The sequence below is a fragment of the Cibotium barometz genome, chromosome 2 (assembly GCF_041138505.1).
Source record: "Cibotium barometz isolate CiBa-2024 chromosome 2, ASM4113850v1, whole genome shotgun sequence".
Classification (NCBI taxonomy): Eukaryota; Viridiplantae; Streptophyta; class Polypodiopsida; order Cyatheales; family Cibotiaceae; genus Cibotium; species Cibotium barometz.
The window spans coordinates 53767268-53782649 of record NC_141047.1 but is presented as its reverse complement, the minus strand read 5'-3'; the positions used below and the strand labels follow the sequence as shown (position 1 = coordinate 53782649).

The following is a 15382-nucleotide window of genomic DNA, read 5'->3' as shown; positions in this document are numbered from 1 at the left end:
TTCTAAAAATGTTCATGGTTCGTATAAGATTGTTGGCAAAAGCTTGATGGAAACAACTTCCAAATTTGGAAATATCGTATGACTAACTTCCTCAAAGGCAAAGGTCTACACAATTTGGTGATAGGTGAGGAGAAGGGTTCCAACAGTTAATGGTTCAACTTATAGCACATAGGAATTGGACCGAAAGAGCATTCCAAGTGTTGTATTACTTCTTGATTTGTGTGACAAATGGAATGTTATGCCATATTCAAGAGGATATAGACAATCCTAAGGTTGCATGGAATACATTGGTGAAGCTATATCGTACAGCTACTCAACCAAAGAAGATGGAGTTAAAGTAAAAGATACATAGTGTGACACGAAACAATAGGAATATAAATGACTATGTGCATGAGATTAAAGGATGTATAGATGCACTTACATCTATTGGTGCCCCTATGGAAGATGATGATTTGGTTGCCACCATTACATTGAATTGTCTGGGCAATGACTACAAGACATTTGAAACCTCTTTCAATAGGGTTAGAGGTGGTGATCCCTCAGATTTTGATGAGTTGGTCTCTTTGCTTATTATGGAGGAAATGAAAATTGGGTTAGGTACTTCATCTATTACCAGTGGGACATGCAAGTTACCAAAATTTTTAGACATAGAGAGGTGCTAAAGGCAAGAGGAGATCTAGTTTGAGAGGAGGTACAAGTGGACATGGTTGGCATGATAGGTCTCCACAACCATAACATTATTCATAGCCCTCATTTGGTGCATGTGGTGGTAGAGGTTTTTACCCTTATGCTAGAGGGAGATCTAGATCTCATGGGGTAGAGGTCGTTGGCAACCACAATATGCATGACATTGAGTGTCATTATTGTGGTAAACTTGGACATATGGCTAGAGATTTCTATAAAAGCAAAATGATCTTTGTGGTGGTAGAGTGCATCATGGTTGAGGGACATACAGATCATTTGTTTGCTATGAAGCATGTGATGGTCACTATGATGTCACGTAAAGAGAGTGATGAAACATGGTAAATGGATTTAGGTGCAACAAACCATGACGTGTCATGGAGAGTAGTTTGATAACATGATGCGAACACAAACTGAGGGACATGTTGCTACAGGTGATGATATGAAGCATCCTATTACACATGTTAGTAGTGTACCTTGAGGATGCATGATGGTAGAGTGAAAACCATGTCTGAGATGTTGTATGTGCCATCTATTACAAAGAGTTTGGCATGTGTTGGTGGACAAATGGTAGAACAAGGATTATAGGTGAGATTCAATGAATATGGATCCTTTGTTGAGGATTTTAAGCATAGCAACAAATTGATTGCCGAAGGCCAGAAAGATGCAAGCATACCGAAACTGAATTCAACCATATTTTTGCATAGTGATGGGATAGTGCTAGACATTAATATTTGGTACAAAAGGATTGGACATGGCTGAAATCTATGCAAACAAAGGGCATTATTGGTGGTTTGCCAATATGATGGGAGCACACATGTTTGTGATATGTGATGGAAGACATTACTACTGGTTATTTAATGTACCATATTCTAGCAAGCTACATGTGTGTTATAGCGACCACTATCTTGTACAAGATTAATGTAAAGAGTGTAGGTATTATGTTGAGACTTCCAAGTGGTCCTTTTGCTAGGTTTTCTTAAGACGACCTGTTCAGAGTGTCGACAATCTTGGGTGCCCCTTACCCGCCCGTGCATGATTATAGGGTGACTGTGTAAAGGCCGTTATGTCAAGGAGCTGTAGTAAAGATTACATGTTTCATGAGCTTATGATATAAGATTCATTCATCCAAAGAAAAGTGTGATATGAGATAACAGCCAAGGAGCTGTAGTAAAGATTACATGTTTCATGAGCTTATGATATAAGATTCATTCATCCAAAGAAAAGTGTGATATGAGATAACAGCCAAGGGTATGACTGCTTCATGAGAGGACATTTATGTAAGTGATTAGTGTTTGAGTGGACATTGGGGTTCTCGTGCCCGAGCCATTTTGTATTCATTTTCTTTTCCTTTTAAATCTATTTCCATCCTTACAAAAAAGAAAAGATGCATAAAAGAAAGGAATCTTGATCTGCTTTTCCACTTTTTCCTGTTAATTATGCAATGGCACATATGTGAACGTGCATGTTGTCCCACCACTGGTTGTCTCAGCCTAGATTCAGAGAGGCTCCAGCATAATAGCCACTTTTCGCAGAATATGCCCGCAGTCGACGGCCAAGGTTAAAGAAATTGATTTCACACAGCATGCCTTGGCGAAATAGAGACAGTGCGTGAGACCATGAGGTGATGAAGCCTCGCTCGTCGAGCTGGTCAATTAAGTTGGCAAACCTCACAGCGGTGCTGTTGCTGCTATTGTCTTCCATCCAAAATTTGTAGACATTCGGACACTCCTGCCCGGCTGTAGAGTTGAGCAGCGTTCGTGCAAGAAAAGGCCACAGCGAGACACATGGGAACATCACAATGATCATGTCGCTGGGCTCACTCTCCATAGCCTCCTTGATGGTTCCCACATAGTATGCAGCGGCATCCCGCATTTCCACACCATAGTCACTGCCCCCATCATCTCGAATATTCCAGGCTGCGAGCATCGCGACAGAGTAACGCAAGTAGCTATAGTATGAACGATTGGCCTCCGCTCTCACTATGTCCGGAGCACTTAAAGTGTTGTTCAGCTGTCTCCACAAATGTGCAACCTCGCGAAGCCACACTGCATCTTGCAACGTATAATTTGCATAGTAGTCGGGGCTCAAGTTCCCAGCACCCACGCCAGAAATGAAGATGGTCTGCACCGCCTCCTCTCGTAAATCTACTGAATTGTTCCACAGATATTCTGACAGAGTCAAGCTCTCAGCATCGTGTGCCACCATCATCATGTGACCAGAGACGCCATTGACTGTTTCGCCCGCCTTTATATCACGACCTGCGCAGCAGCACCATTGGTTTAGTGGAGCTTTTCAGACCTTCTCTCAGAGCGCCTTCCTTCCAAACCCCACTAGCTTTGACACCTTAGTACTAGCTTTCAATGTCATGTTTTGTAGCTCAATTCCGATAATATATTCTAGCTAGCTAGCTACTTGACATTTCCTTAGCTTCTAAGATCAACATCCAAGGGGAGTGAGAGAGACTAGTTATGTCCTTCAAATTTTATCATCCATAAAGTTAGCCTAAATTAAAAGGGAGAAGTAATTGGAACAGGTGCAACGGTAATACTATCACCAGAGTAGAGTAGGAAAATAATGTGAAAGCAACCCATGCATGAAAGGTGTTGTACTAACAAGCTTGCCTTTTGATGGGTACCCCACATGCAAATTTAGATGGACTCCCCCATTGGAGTCACTTTTTATTTAATTTTCTAGCTGACATTCAAAATTTTTAGCAATCTTTTATGCATGAAATACACGTGTCAAAAATCAACCCATACGATCATGGGTTATAGCTCACTCTTTATTTTATGTTCTAGCTCATGGAACCACAATAGCCTAGCAGGTCGTGTGGAGACCTATCTATTAAAGTTACAACTGCTGGAGAGTCAATGGAACCATATGTGCGGTTTTCTTAGCTTGTGTTTTGGGGCTATGTTGCTATGGTTGTGATCAACAGAATTAGCACGCCTTATCATGTACATTCTCTTACCTTCTATAGTTGCACGAGTCGCTAGGAAGAGGAGCACCATCATAGCAATAAGCTTCTTCGTGATATCCATTGATCTGTGACACATTGAATTCACAAACTAATAGGAATAAATATTTAATAAGGAAATAAGGTACATCATCTAGTGAAACACTCAAATCAAGTAACTTCTTTTGAAGTAGCGTACTCAGTGCTAGAATTTGAAGGGTGCAACGGGTGATTTATGTTTCATAATATTGGTGGGAGGGGCAATCCCTTTCAAATAAGGATTAGGATCAGGAGAAAAGTATAGCATTCAGATCTCTTTACAAAGAAAGGCAAGGTTGGAAGGAGCCCTTCAACTGGAAATTTGGGTGAAGTCTTCAGGTTCTACGACTATCAGAAACTTTGGCATTCTATGGAAGAAGTAATGAAGTATATCCAAAAAAGGAGGTAACAAAATGATCATTGCTCCTTAAAAAGAAGATCAAGGAGGAAAATAGAGCCCATAGTATTGTTTCTCTTTCCTTAATTTTCAAAACACCACTGTGAACGACCCAAACCAGGCTAGAATTTGAAGGTTTGAGTACCATAGGGCCTTAAAAACACACACACACACACACACACACACACACATATATATATATACATATATGTAAATATATATGTATATGTATATATTTACATATACATATATATATATATATATATACGTATATATATATATATATATATACATATATACTTGTATATACGTATATACATATATACTTGTATATATGTATATACGTATATACAAGTATATACGTATATATATATATATATATACATATATACTTGTATATACGTATATACATATATACAAGTATATATGTATATACGTATATACAAGTATATATGTATATATATGTATATATATGTATATATATATATATATGTATATAAATATATATACATATATATATATGTATATAAATATATATACATATATATATATAATATATACATATATATATATGTATATATATATATACTTATACGTATATATATACATATACGTATATGTATATATATACATATATACATATATATATATATATACGTAAATATATACATATATGTATTTATTGCATAATTAACATTAGATATATCCAAGCCCTTTCTGGCAGCAAGCTACCGCCTTACGGTTTACTTAAGGGATGTCGAGAGCGGCTCTTGCAGGCACAGAGTGAATTAAGCTTGCAATCTTCTTGACAATATAAAGGATATTGCAGAGCGCTGAATTATCTCTACGCCTAAGAGCCTAACTACACTAAGTGAAGTCCTACCTTGCGAGCAGAGCCAGTGAAAATTGGGGATCAAACAAGAGAGGTGACTTGGTAAGGTGCTTTTATAGAGTTTTGGACGGAAAAGGATCATGCAATGGAAAGCCACGACAGGGCCTGCTGTTGGAATTAATGCTCGTGTCCCTATACGAGTGTGAACGCCCATCACGAAGTGATGCAAATGAATGGGTGCTTATACTTGTATATAAATGTAACCAACGTCAATCGACATATTCGATAACGATTCATCAACTACGAGCGTAGCTCCTGCTTCTGCTGTGTGAGCGATGGCGTCTTCAATCTGAGTAACATCTAATTAATGCTTATCAATTAATGTTATGCTAATGATATGTTAGTTAATTGTAATCGCTACCTCCTCCAAACTTCCACATGGTATCATCGCCTGCTTTTCTGGAGAGCCTATGTGGGCCTGCATCGCCTCCGCCACCTTCGCAAGCCAATCAAAATCTCTCCGCCACCTTCGCAAGCCAATCAAAATCTCTCCGCCACCTTCGCAAGCCAACCAAAATTGACCACCGCCTTCCCGCACACTGCCAAGGATCCAACAACTCCACGAACAACCTACAAGCTCTCTCTTCTACTCCTGCAGTCGTACCTTCTTTCTCATTGGAGCCCGACTCCTTCCCATATTCTATGTCGTCACCTCCACTTCCGACGTCGCTTCTTACTCGCACGCGATCCCTTGCCGACCTTTACACACAAACAGACCGTCTTGAAGCCCTCCTATCTGAGCATCTTCGTGAGCCTTCTTTCGCGCATGGATGCAACCTTCCTTCGGCTTATCCCTCCGAGAACCACGTCGTCACAAGGTGAAGCTGGCCGCCGTCCGTCAAATTTTTTTAATTAAATTAAAAAAAAAACAATAACCAACAACTAACAATAACTTTTTTTTTAATTTTATTTTTATAAAATAACTTTAACGTAGATAACTTTAACCAAGATAATTTTATTAACTATACTAAACCGTTTTTTTATTAAAAAAAACTATTAATAACTATAAACTTTATTTTTTTTATTTTTTTTTTAAAAAAAAGACCACAATACTTTAAAAAAAAAAGCCCACAATACTTAAAAATCAATATTTTTTTGAACAACCAATAGTAACACAAAAAATTAACACAAATCAATAATAACAATAAACTTTAACAAAAGTTAATATTTTATTTGTAAGCAATAAAAATAATTTTATTTAATAATTTACTCACATCATGAACATGCCTAAATATTCAGGCTATTCATGAGCGCAAACATGCCTACACTTTCAGGCTATTTGCGTGCACATATAACATTTTATACAAAAATGATAAAAACTTTTCAAATAATAATAATGATGATTAAAAGAAACAAACAAACAAATAAACAACACAAATGGGCAAAGACCCACAAAAAGGCAAAGACCTACCAATGAGGCAGTGACCCGTAAAAAGACCCAAAGAGGTCCGTCCTACAATGGACACTAATATAAGACCTGGGCAAACAAATAAGCCCAAAAGTTAGCCCAAAGAGGCATCAACCCGTTGGAGTGTTGGCCACACCCACGAGGTATGATATTAAAACAAAATTATGGGTGATATAATCGTCCACCCTAAACGCCCAAAGTGGCATGAAACAACAACCCAAACAAAGAATTGTGAATCCCCAAGAGGGAAACAACTATGCCCAAAGAGGCAATTGAGCCCATTGGAGTGTCTACAGCATCCATGAGGCCAAAATTAAACATTATCTTCGACAAGCTGAAAACGAATCAGCCTCTGAGCGATGACAAATTAAACTTAATTGTACATACACACTTGTAAATAACATCATATCACATATATATTTTGATAATTCAACTCATACTCATATATTAATTTCTCTTTTGACATGTACCCAATGCAATACTTGGAATTCCACTACTCAACTTGAGGGGGAGAATACGGATGGCAAGTCTGAGAGTGGAAGAACTTGTGTTTCGACATCATATCGAAACACACATGTTGCAGTTACTACCAAGCACAATGTCTCAACATCATATTGGAACATGTGTCTTGTGGTTGTCAAGGAGATCAACTTCGACAAAAAGCATATCGACATAATCACAAAACAAATGCCTTGCGATTACCAAAGCAGTTATATCATCATCGACTCATGATGTAAAGATAGATAGCATTACACATGGATTCATAATGCACACATCACATTTCCTCATTCACCCTCATGCGGACATTCGCATTAAGGGGGAGTGTTGGAATTAATGCTCGTGTCCCTATACGAGTGTGAACGCCCATCACGAAGTGATGCAAATGAATGGGTGCTTATACTTGTATATAAATGTAACCAACGTCAATCGACATATTCGATAACGATTCATCAACTACGAGCGTAGCTCCTGCTTCTGCTGTGTGAGCGATGGCGTCTTCAATCTGAGTAACATCTAATTAATGCTTATCAATTAATGTTATGCTAATGATATGTTAGTTAATTGTAATCGCTACCTCCTCCAAACTTCCACACCTGCAAACCCTGCTCCGACTCAGCTCGTGGGTCACGAGCCAATCCTCACGGGATGAATGACAGGGCCTGCAAACCCTGCTCTGACTCAGCTCGCGGGTCACGAGCCAACCTTCACCGGATAAACGTGTAACATGGTACTCGTAGGACAACTCTTAAAATCGGTTTATTTTACAATATGCTGGTTTTATTACTAAAATAAAATCATTCCTTGAAATAAAAGCTTCTTAAAATCTCACTGGTCTTTTTTTAAAATTCTGGTCGGTACAAATACACTAGAACTAGAATACCATTTTTTAAAGCATTGGTTGTCAAGGAAGGGAGGCAAGCAACTCCTCTAAAAACACTTGTGTAATTGGTACAAATACACTAGAACTAGAATACCATTTTTTAAAGCATTGGTTGTCAAGAAAGGGAGACAAGCAACTCCTCTAAAAACACTTGTGTAATTAGCTGTGCACTAGTATTCTATCGATTCTTGTCCTTCCTTGCCACAACATCTACCCACGTGCTATTTTATGGCCATCTCATTTTACAAGAGAGTTAATGAGTGAAGGAGGACAAGCTTTATTGAAGGTCCAATCTAAAAAACAAGTTAGAGTACAATTTGTTTCCCCTATGTAAAATCTCGTTATTAATCAGTTTTTAAAACTAAAAACCTATAATTTTTATCGGTTTTTGTAAAGATAAGAGTAAGTTCAATCTATTTTTTTAAATTTTAACAGGTACAAAATACACTAAAGGATGGTTTTTTTTAACACTACTTTATTCCCATTTCAAATTCAAATTTTAGTGTAAAGAGGGGACAATAAGTGCTCCAGATCCCATTTTGTATGTAAGAGGATATGATAAGTAAGCACACTTTACCACACATCTCCACCAATTATGCAAAAAAAAAAAGTAAAAGCGATAATCATTACCATAAAAAAAATCTTAACAAAAAACACACACACACACACACACACACACACACATACACACACACACACACACACACATGCATTAGGGAAAATCGGGACTCATTTTGGAGCCTTGTAAGATAATCCACATCACCCTATTTTTTGTGGCTCAAAAATTGGAAAAAGGAAGGATTTTTTACCCTTTTTGTGTATTTTTGTAGAGAGAGATAATCAACACAGTGGTCCAGCCCTTCTTAAATGCTCAAGAACAAAGAGAATATACCATCGTCCTATGGGTGCATAATAAATTTCGAAGGAATAAAGGCACAATATGTATCTATAGATAAACGAGCTCTCATTAATGCACTTTCTAAGCATGTTTATTTCCTCTTTGGCGAAGGATTTCCCTTCTAGTGACTTTTCCCTCCCATTTTAGATATTCAAGTGCATTTCTCGTGAACTCAGGCTATTGCGAGCTCACCATTATACTACATTGTGATTTAGTAGCATCACGTTGATATGGGAGAGAAGAGGAAGCCATATCATATGCATATTGATCTTGAAGAAGAACATGCACCTTGGAAGAAAAGAAATCAGCCCTAGCTTTCAATTAATGGAAGAGAGAAGGAAGAGACGAGAGCTTCAAAGCATATAGGCCTATGGTGTGATGGATCTATGTATCCAAATAATCCTCTAACCTCAAGCACACCCTCATTCTCAAATCCAACCTCATTGATTAGATATATTGGTGATGGTCACCAAGGACTGCTTGGCTATTGCAATGCACTAAGCCAATTGAATAGAGTTCTAAAAGACTTGAATTGTGCAACATAGTTGGAGTATAGTCATTTGCAACAAATGTACACCTCTCTTCAAGAAAGAAGTTCACAGTTCTTGTGCAAAATAGAGTCTCAATCTAAAACAATATAGAAGCTAGGGTGCACTTGTAAAAGCAACAAGCATTGGCATGAGAGAAGGAAAAAGGAATATGAGGAACATAGAGCAGCTTAATCCAAGTGGTGGAGTCAAGAAAAGAATAAAAGCTGCAAGGCAATAAGCTGCAAGGAAATAAGCTTCTACATTTCTATAATACAACATTTAGTACATGTAACTTGTAAATTTATAACAAGACGAATTCATTTGAGGTGTCTCCTACATCCAAATAAAGAAAACATGAAATTGGATTCAACAGCCAGACAATATTCCATGCTTTTATCTTCAAAGATGGTAGGCTAGATGCTCAAGGAGAAGAAGTATAAGAAAGTACAATGAGCATTCATAGAATAGTTTACAAATAAAAGCCAGGTATTAGCTCTTGATATACAAAAATATCTTGATGATGTTGGCATAGGGAGAAAGGGGTATTCCGAGATTTTCAAGCTAATACACTCAAAATACAAAGAAAATGAAATTTGGGCTACAGTTCTTGCGAAACCATATCATGTTAGGAGAGAACATGTGGCGCTCAATGAGCAAATCAGAACTTGGCTTGGTCAGCCTTTTCACATCGAATACACCTACCTTAATAACGGCGAAGAAATAAGATATGATAAGACCAACAATACTTTCTTTGATTTGAAAATATTACAAAAGGCAATGGTCCAATTTATTGGAATGAACTTCGTAGAGACTAGAGGAGTCCATAAGTTTGTTATCAAACTTGATGAATGCGAAGTTATGAAGCAAAGGAAAACATAGAGAATAACAATCATATTAATGAACAGAGCATTGGATAACAGAATACAAAAAAAAAATCCCAGATATTTTAGTGTGCAATCAGAGAACAATATTTGGTGGCTTAGGTCATTTGAGGTATGAATTTATTCTTTTTATTTTTCGTTTCATGAACTCTTTCATTAAAGAAATCTCACTTTCAATTTTATCATGTAGGTTGTGACAGAGGACCATGATACCCACCATTGGGTGTTCCATAATATAGACATACCTAACATAATTAGGAGGCAAAACAAAGGAGAAACACTTCATGTAGAAGATATAGGAATTTTCACTGTGGAATGGCATATGGCAGATATGGCTTGTATTAAGAGAATGACACAAAAAGCATTCCCAAACAATTCTTCTAAATAGGAAGCATTTAATAACACTTCTTTTGCTTTTATATTTCAGGAGACTTGAAAACACTGAAGTGTATGTACAATATTTCAAAGGCTGGAAGGGGGCCTATACTGCATGGAACATGCAAGTAGGATGGACAAAAGACACTGGTCACGGGCCCCTAAGAGGCATGAGAAAGATCCCAACTTCTGACATGTGCTAGATATTCCTTTTGCAAGAGTGCATATCTGCACATTACATGCACTGTGTAGGATAATCGAGAAACTCGTATTCATGTACATTGGATCTGCTTGGAATCTCTTCCCTATACGCAGGACCAAAAGGGCTATTAGAGCCTTGGAAAAAGTTCTATTTGACATTGGCTTGCACATGGGGAAAACGCCAAGATAATAGTCGACGAAAAGAGGTCAAAAAAGAGCATCCAAGTACCACCAAAGAAATGAATTGGTGGAGTGAAAGCAAGGCGCTTTCTTTCCAACAATAAACATAATGTAAAAACAAGGAGGAGGAGCACTATAGTGTCATATGAGAAATGGAAGGCAATTATGGGGATGATGGCAGTGCAAGAACGAAGAAGGCAGATGTGTGGAACTCCATAGACAAGATCTTCCATCTGTGCAAGAAGAAACGTTGGGACAAGAATGAACTTAACATCTTCGAAGTCACCATCAAGAAATTTTGAAAATTGATGAAAGATCCATGGAGCGAATTAAACATCACGCATTATATGGTAGAATTCATTTCATTCATTCAGCAAAAGGACTCATTTCACTTATCATGCATTATAAGGTCAAAACTCATTTCATTCATAATTGTCTTTTTGTAGCACATAATATGAAAAGATGCAGGGGGAAAGAGAGCTTGAGCTCTTGCAAGCACACACACACTCACAAAACCCTAATAGAGAACACACAAGGTGAGAGGCTGAAACTCTTCTTCTTCTTCTTCACTCAACACTCCATATACAAGATAAGAGTACACATGATATGAAAGGTACTCAACCAATACATACACGGGTTCTCTATAGTGTGAACCCAACTAAATGAGCTGACGCTATAACTATGCCAGTCTCTAGAATGGCTGTCACACAGCCTGTCATCCCACTGGCCGCATATCACCCAAGATCTCACCAACCATGCCAGTGGTGTAAGTGTGGGGCCTATCCCCCAGGCGGGTCATCAGTGTCCACCGCCTCACTAGACGAGCTCGATATCTCAACACTCCCCCTCGAGCTCAACTCCATCCGCAAGCTGACAACATTTACTTTGATAACAATCAATAGTGGAAACCCTTTGAATCATGATACATAAAAACTACAAGTTGGTGGTGCTCTCTCTTTTGGAATTCTATTTATGAAAGTGTAGATCTTTTTTTTTAATATTGGGGCATCATTAACCACCATTGGAAACTCATTATTAGTGATCTGTTCTCCATCAACTTGCATGGTCTTAATGGCTACATAGTGTTGTAATGGGTTGTTTTCTAGCATTGTAGTCTATTTAATGGGCCATTTAACTAAGGTGATGCTATCAACATCGAGTATATTTCTTCTCGATGTACTCTCATGTGCCCTTTCAATAGCCACACCTACATAATCGTCACCAAGTTGCTCAAAGTTGACACAGTTATTTGGAAACACATAGAAGATCAACCCCTTGTACATCATTTGAGTCTTGCTCTCATCCCATAAAAGGACCTTTTTGTTCTTTCGGGATTCCCGATTTTTTTGATCATTCTCTAAAGATGTTATTGGCATTGCATCTACAAGTGGAGGTTCCATAAGATCCATTTTTTCATCTTCACTTTCAATCAGGGTAAAAAATTAGATGCCACCTAAATTTATAGAAAATGGGGTGAATGCTTTCAAAAAATGTCCTAAAATGTATAAAATTGGGCGAATATTTTCTAAAACACTTCAAAATGGCCAAAAATTGGGTGAATGTTTTAAGAGGTTGGGCGAATCTTTTTTTTGGAACCCCAAAATAGCCAATTGGCAAAGATTAGCTCTTATTTTTTTCCCTGGCTTTCAATAGGCCCTCCAAAACTCACAAAGTCACCAAAAGGCCTTAACAACATTTTTGGCCCCACCGGATGGTACTCCAGATTGCACCTCTTAGATCACTTGTATCCGTTATAGGAAAGGGAAGATGTGCATCCCTCACACACTCCTCCATAAACACAGACACATTCCCCTGCCCAATCTCTGTACTGTTGCAAAAACAAGCTGGATCTACTCTAGACATGCAACCAATACCAACACATTTGTTTTCTAGCATCATATAGACCTTGACTCCAGGTTGAACATCCATCCTTGTCATTTTAATGTAAGACTATCATAAAACATAATCATAAAATATTCTCTACATGTCCATGCATAATATATGAAGATTATGCATGGTAAAATGTCCCTATTGCCAATTTGGCATTGCAAGCACAATGTGTTTTAGAACGGCCACATGGTCATTCTACCATGCACAATGTGATTGAAACAATGGATTTAGGACCAATTTAAAGCACATTATGGATCGTAGAATGACCCTAGGGCCATTCTACAACACGTCATGGATGGTAGAATGGCCCCTAGAGCATTCTCTATCCTCTCATGCCAACCTACTGATGTATATTAGAATGACTTTAGGGCCATTCTCTACATGTGCATGTATAAAATATCAAGAATGAATGGACATAGGGCCATTCTTGCAAGCACATCATGGATGGTAGAATGGCCCTAGGGCTATTCTATAACATAGTGTGCCTACAAGAAAGGCCCTAACACCATTCTACCATCACAATGTTAATGTTTTATGATTGCACATGTAGAGATTGGCCCTAAGACCATTATAAAATTCACCATCAGTTAACATAAGAGACTAGAGAATGGTCCTAGGGCCATTCTCCATCAGTTAACATAAGAGACTAGAGAATGGTCCTAGGGCCATTCTTGGTGGAAGCACAATGTGCTTTAAAATGGCCCTAGGGCCACTCTACCATCCACAATGTGCCTGAAAGAATGAACGTAGGGCCATTCTAAAGAACATCATGGATGGTAGAATGGCCTTAGGGCCAATCTCTTAAGCACATTGCGTATGGTATAATGGCCCTAGGGCCATTCTAAAGCACATTGTTCTTACAAGAATGGACCTAGGGCCATTCTAAAGCACATTGTTCTTACAAGAATGGACTTAGGACCATTCTAAAATTCACCAGTTGAACAAACAAGAGGATACAAAATGGCCCTAGAGTTGTTGGCATAAGAGGGTAGAGAATGGACCTAGGGCCATTATCTACCCTCTTGTGCCAACTTCTGGTGTATATTAGAATGGATTTAGGGCCATTATCTACATGTTCATGTATAAAATATCTAGATTGAATGGACATAGGGTCATTCTTGCAAGTACAATGTAGTAAAAATGGTCCTAGGGCCATTTTAAGTACATCATGGATGGTAGAATAGCCCTAGGGCCATTCCTCCAAGCACATTGTGCAGGTAGAATGGCCCTAACACCATTAAGTTACCATTCACAATGTTGGTATTTTATGCATGCACATGTAGAGATTGACCCTAAGACCATTCTAAAATTCACCCAACAGTTTGACACAAGAGACTAGAGAATGATCCTAGGGCTATTCTTGTAAGCACAATGTGCTTTATAATAGCCCTAGGGCCAATGTATAGCACATTGTGCTTACAAGAATGTACCTAATGCCATTATACCATTCATAATGTTGATGTTTTATGCATACACATATAGGGATTGGCCCTAAGACCATTCTAAAATTCACCAGTTGATACAAGAGACTATAGAATGACCCTAGGGCCATTCTTGAAAGCACAATGTGCTTTAGAATGGCCCTAAGGCCACTATACCATACACAATATGATTGAAAGTATGGACCTAGGGCCATTCTAAAGAACATAATAGATGGTAGAATGGCCTTAGGGCCAATGTATTAAGTTATTGTGTATGGTAGAATGTCCCTAGGGCCATTCTAAAGCACACTGCTCTTGTAAGAATGGCCCTAGGACCATTCTAAAATTCCCTAGCTATTGGCACCAGAGGCTAGAGAATGGCCCTAGGGCCATTCTACAATCCACAATGTGATTTGGAATGGCCCAAATGGCCATTCCAAAGCACATCCTGGATGGTAGAATGGTCGTAGGGCCATTCTAAAACACCTTGTTCTTGCAAAAATGGTCCTAGGTCCATTCTCTACCCTTTCATACAAACTTCTTTTGTATATTAGAATGGCTTTAGGGCCATTCTATACATGTGCATGTATAAAATATCTAGATTGAGTGGAAATAGAGCCATTCTTGTAAGCACACTGTGGTAAGAATGGCCCTAGGGCCATTCTAAGCACCCTAGGGAAGTTCTATAGCACATTGTGCTTACAAGAATGGCCCTAACGCTATTATATAGTTTACAATGTTGATTTTTATACATGCACATGTAGAGATTGGCCCTAAGACCATTCTAAAATTCACCAAGAGTTGACACTATAAGAGACTAGAGAATAACCCCAGGGCCATTATTGGAAAAAGCACAATGTGCTTTAGAATGGCCCCAACACCATTCTTAGAACCACAATGTGCTTTAGAATGGCCCTACAACCACTATACCATGCACAATGTCCTTGAAAGAATGGACCTAGGGCCATTCTAAATAACATCATGGATGGTAGAATGGCCTTAGGGGTCAATCTCTTAAGCGTATTATGTACGGTAGGCCATTCTAAATCTCATTGTTCTTGGTGAGGCCATTCTAAGCGTATTATGTATGGTAGGCATTCTATGTTGTTGGCACAAGAGGGTAAACAATGGCCCTAGGGCCATTCTACAATCTACAATGTGATTTGGAATGGCCCACATGGCCATTCTAAAGCACATCATGGATGCTAGAATGGCCCTAGGGCCATTCTTTAAAACACATTGTGCTTGC

General features: G+C 38.4%; 1 protein-coding gene across 1 annotated transcript; it reads right to left on the bottom strand.

Annotated features, from left to right (window-relative positions):
* Nucleotides 1–2077: 2077 nt before the first annotated feature.
* LOC147641234 (uncharacterized) lies at nt 2078–4979 on the bottom strand. The gene is made up of 3 exons (XM_086810033.1): nt 4960–4979; nt 3656–3729; nt 2078–2942 (listed from the first exon to the last, which is right to left on the bottom strand). The coding sequence occupies exons 2-3, from the start codon at nt 3723–3725 to the stop codon at nt 2170–2172; spliced, it is 843 nt and encodes a 280-aa protein (XP_086666159.1). The 5' UTR covers nt 3726–3729; nt 4960–4979; the 3' UTR covers nt 2078–2169.
* Between the last annotated feature and the right edge of the window lie 10403 nt (nt 4980–15382).

What these genes read in the sequence shown, in the direction of transcription:
- LOC147641234 (XM_086810033.1), bottom strand. Translation starts at nt 3,725, where the DNA reads ATGGATATCACGAAGAAGCTTATTGCTATGATGGTGCTCCTCTTCCTA. An exon ending in GACTCGTGCAACTATAGAAG is followed by an intron (nt 2,943 to 3,655) that starts GTAAGAGAATGT and finishes GCTGCTGCGCAG; the next exon opens with GTCGTGATATAAAGGCGGGC.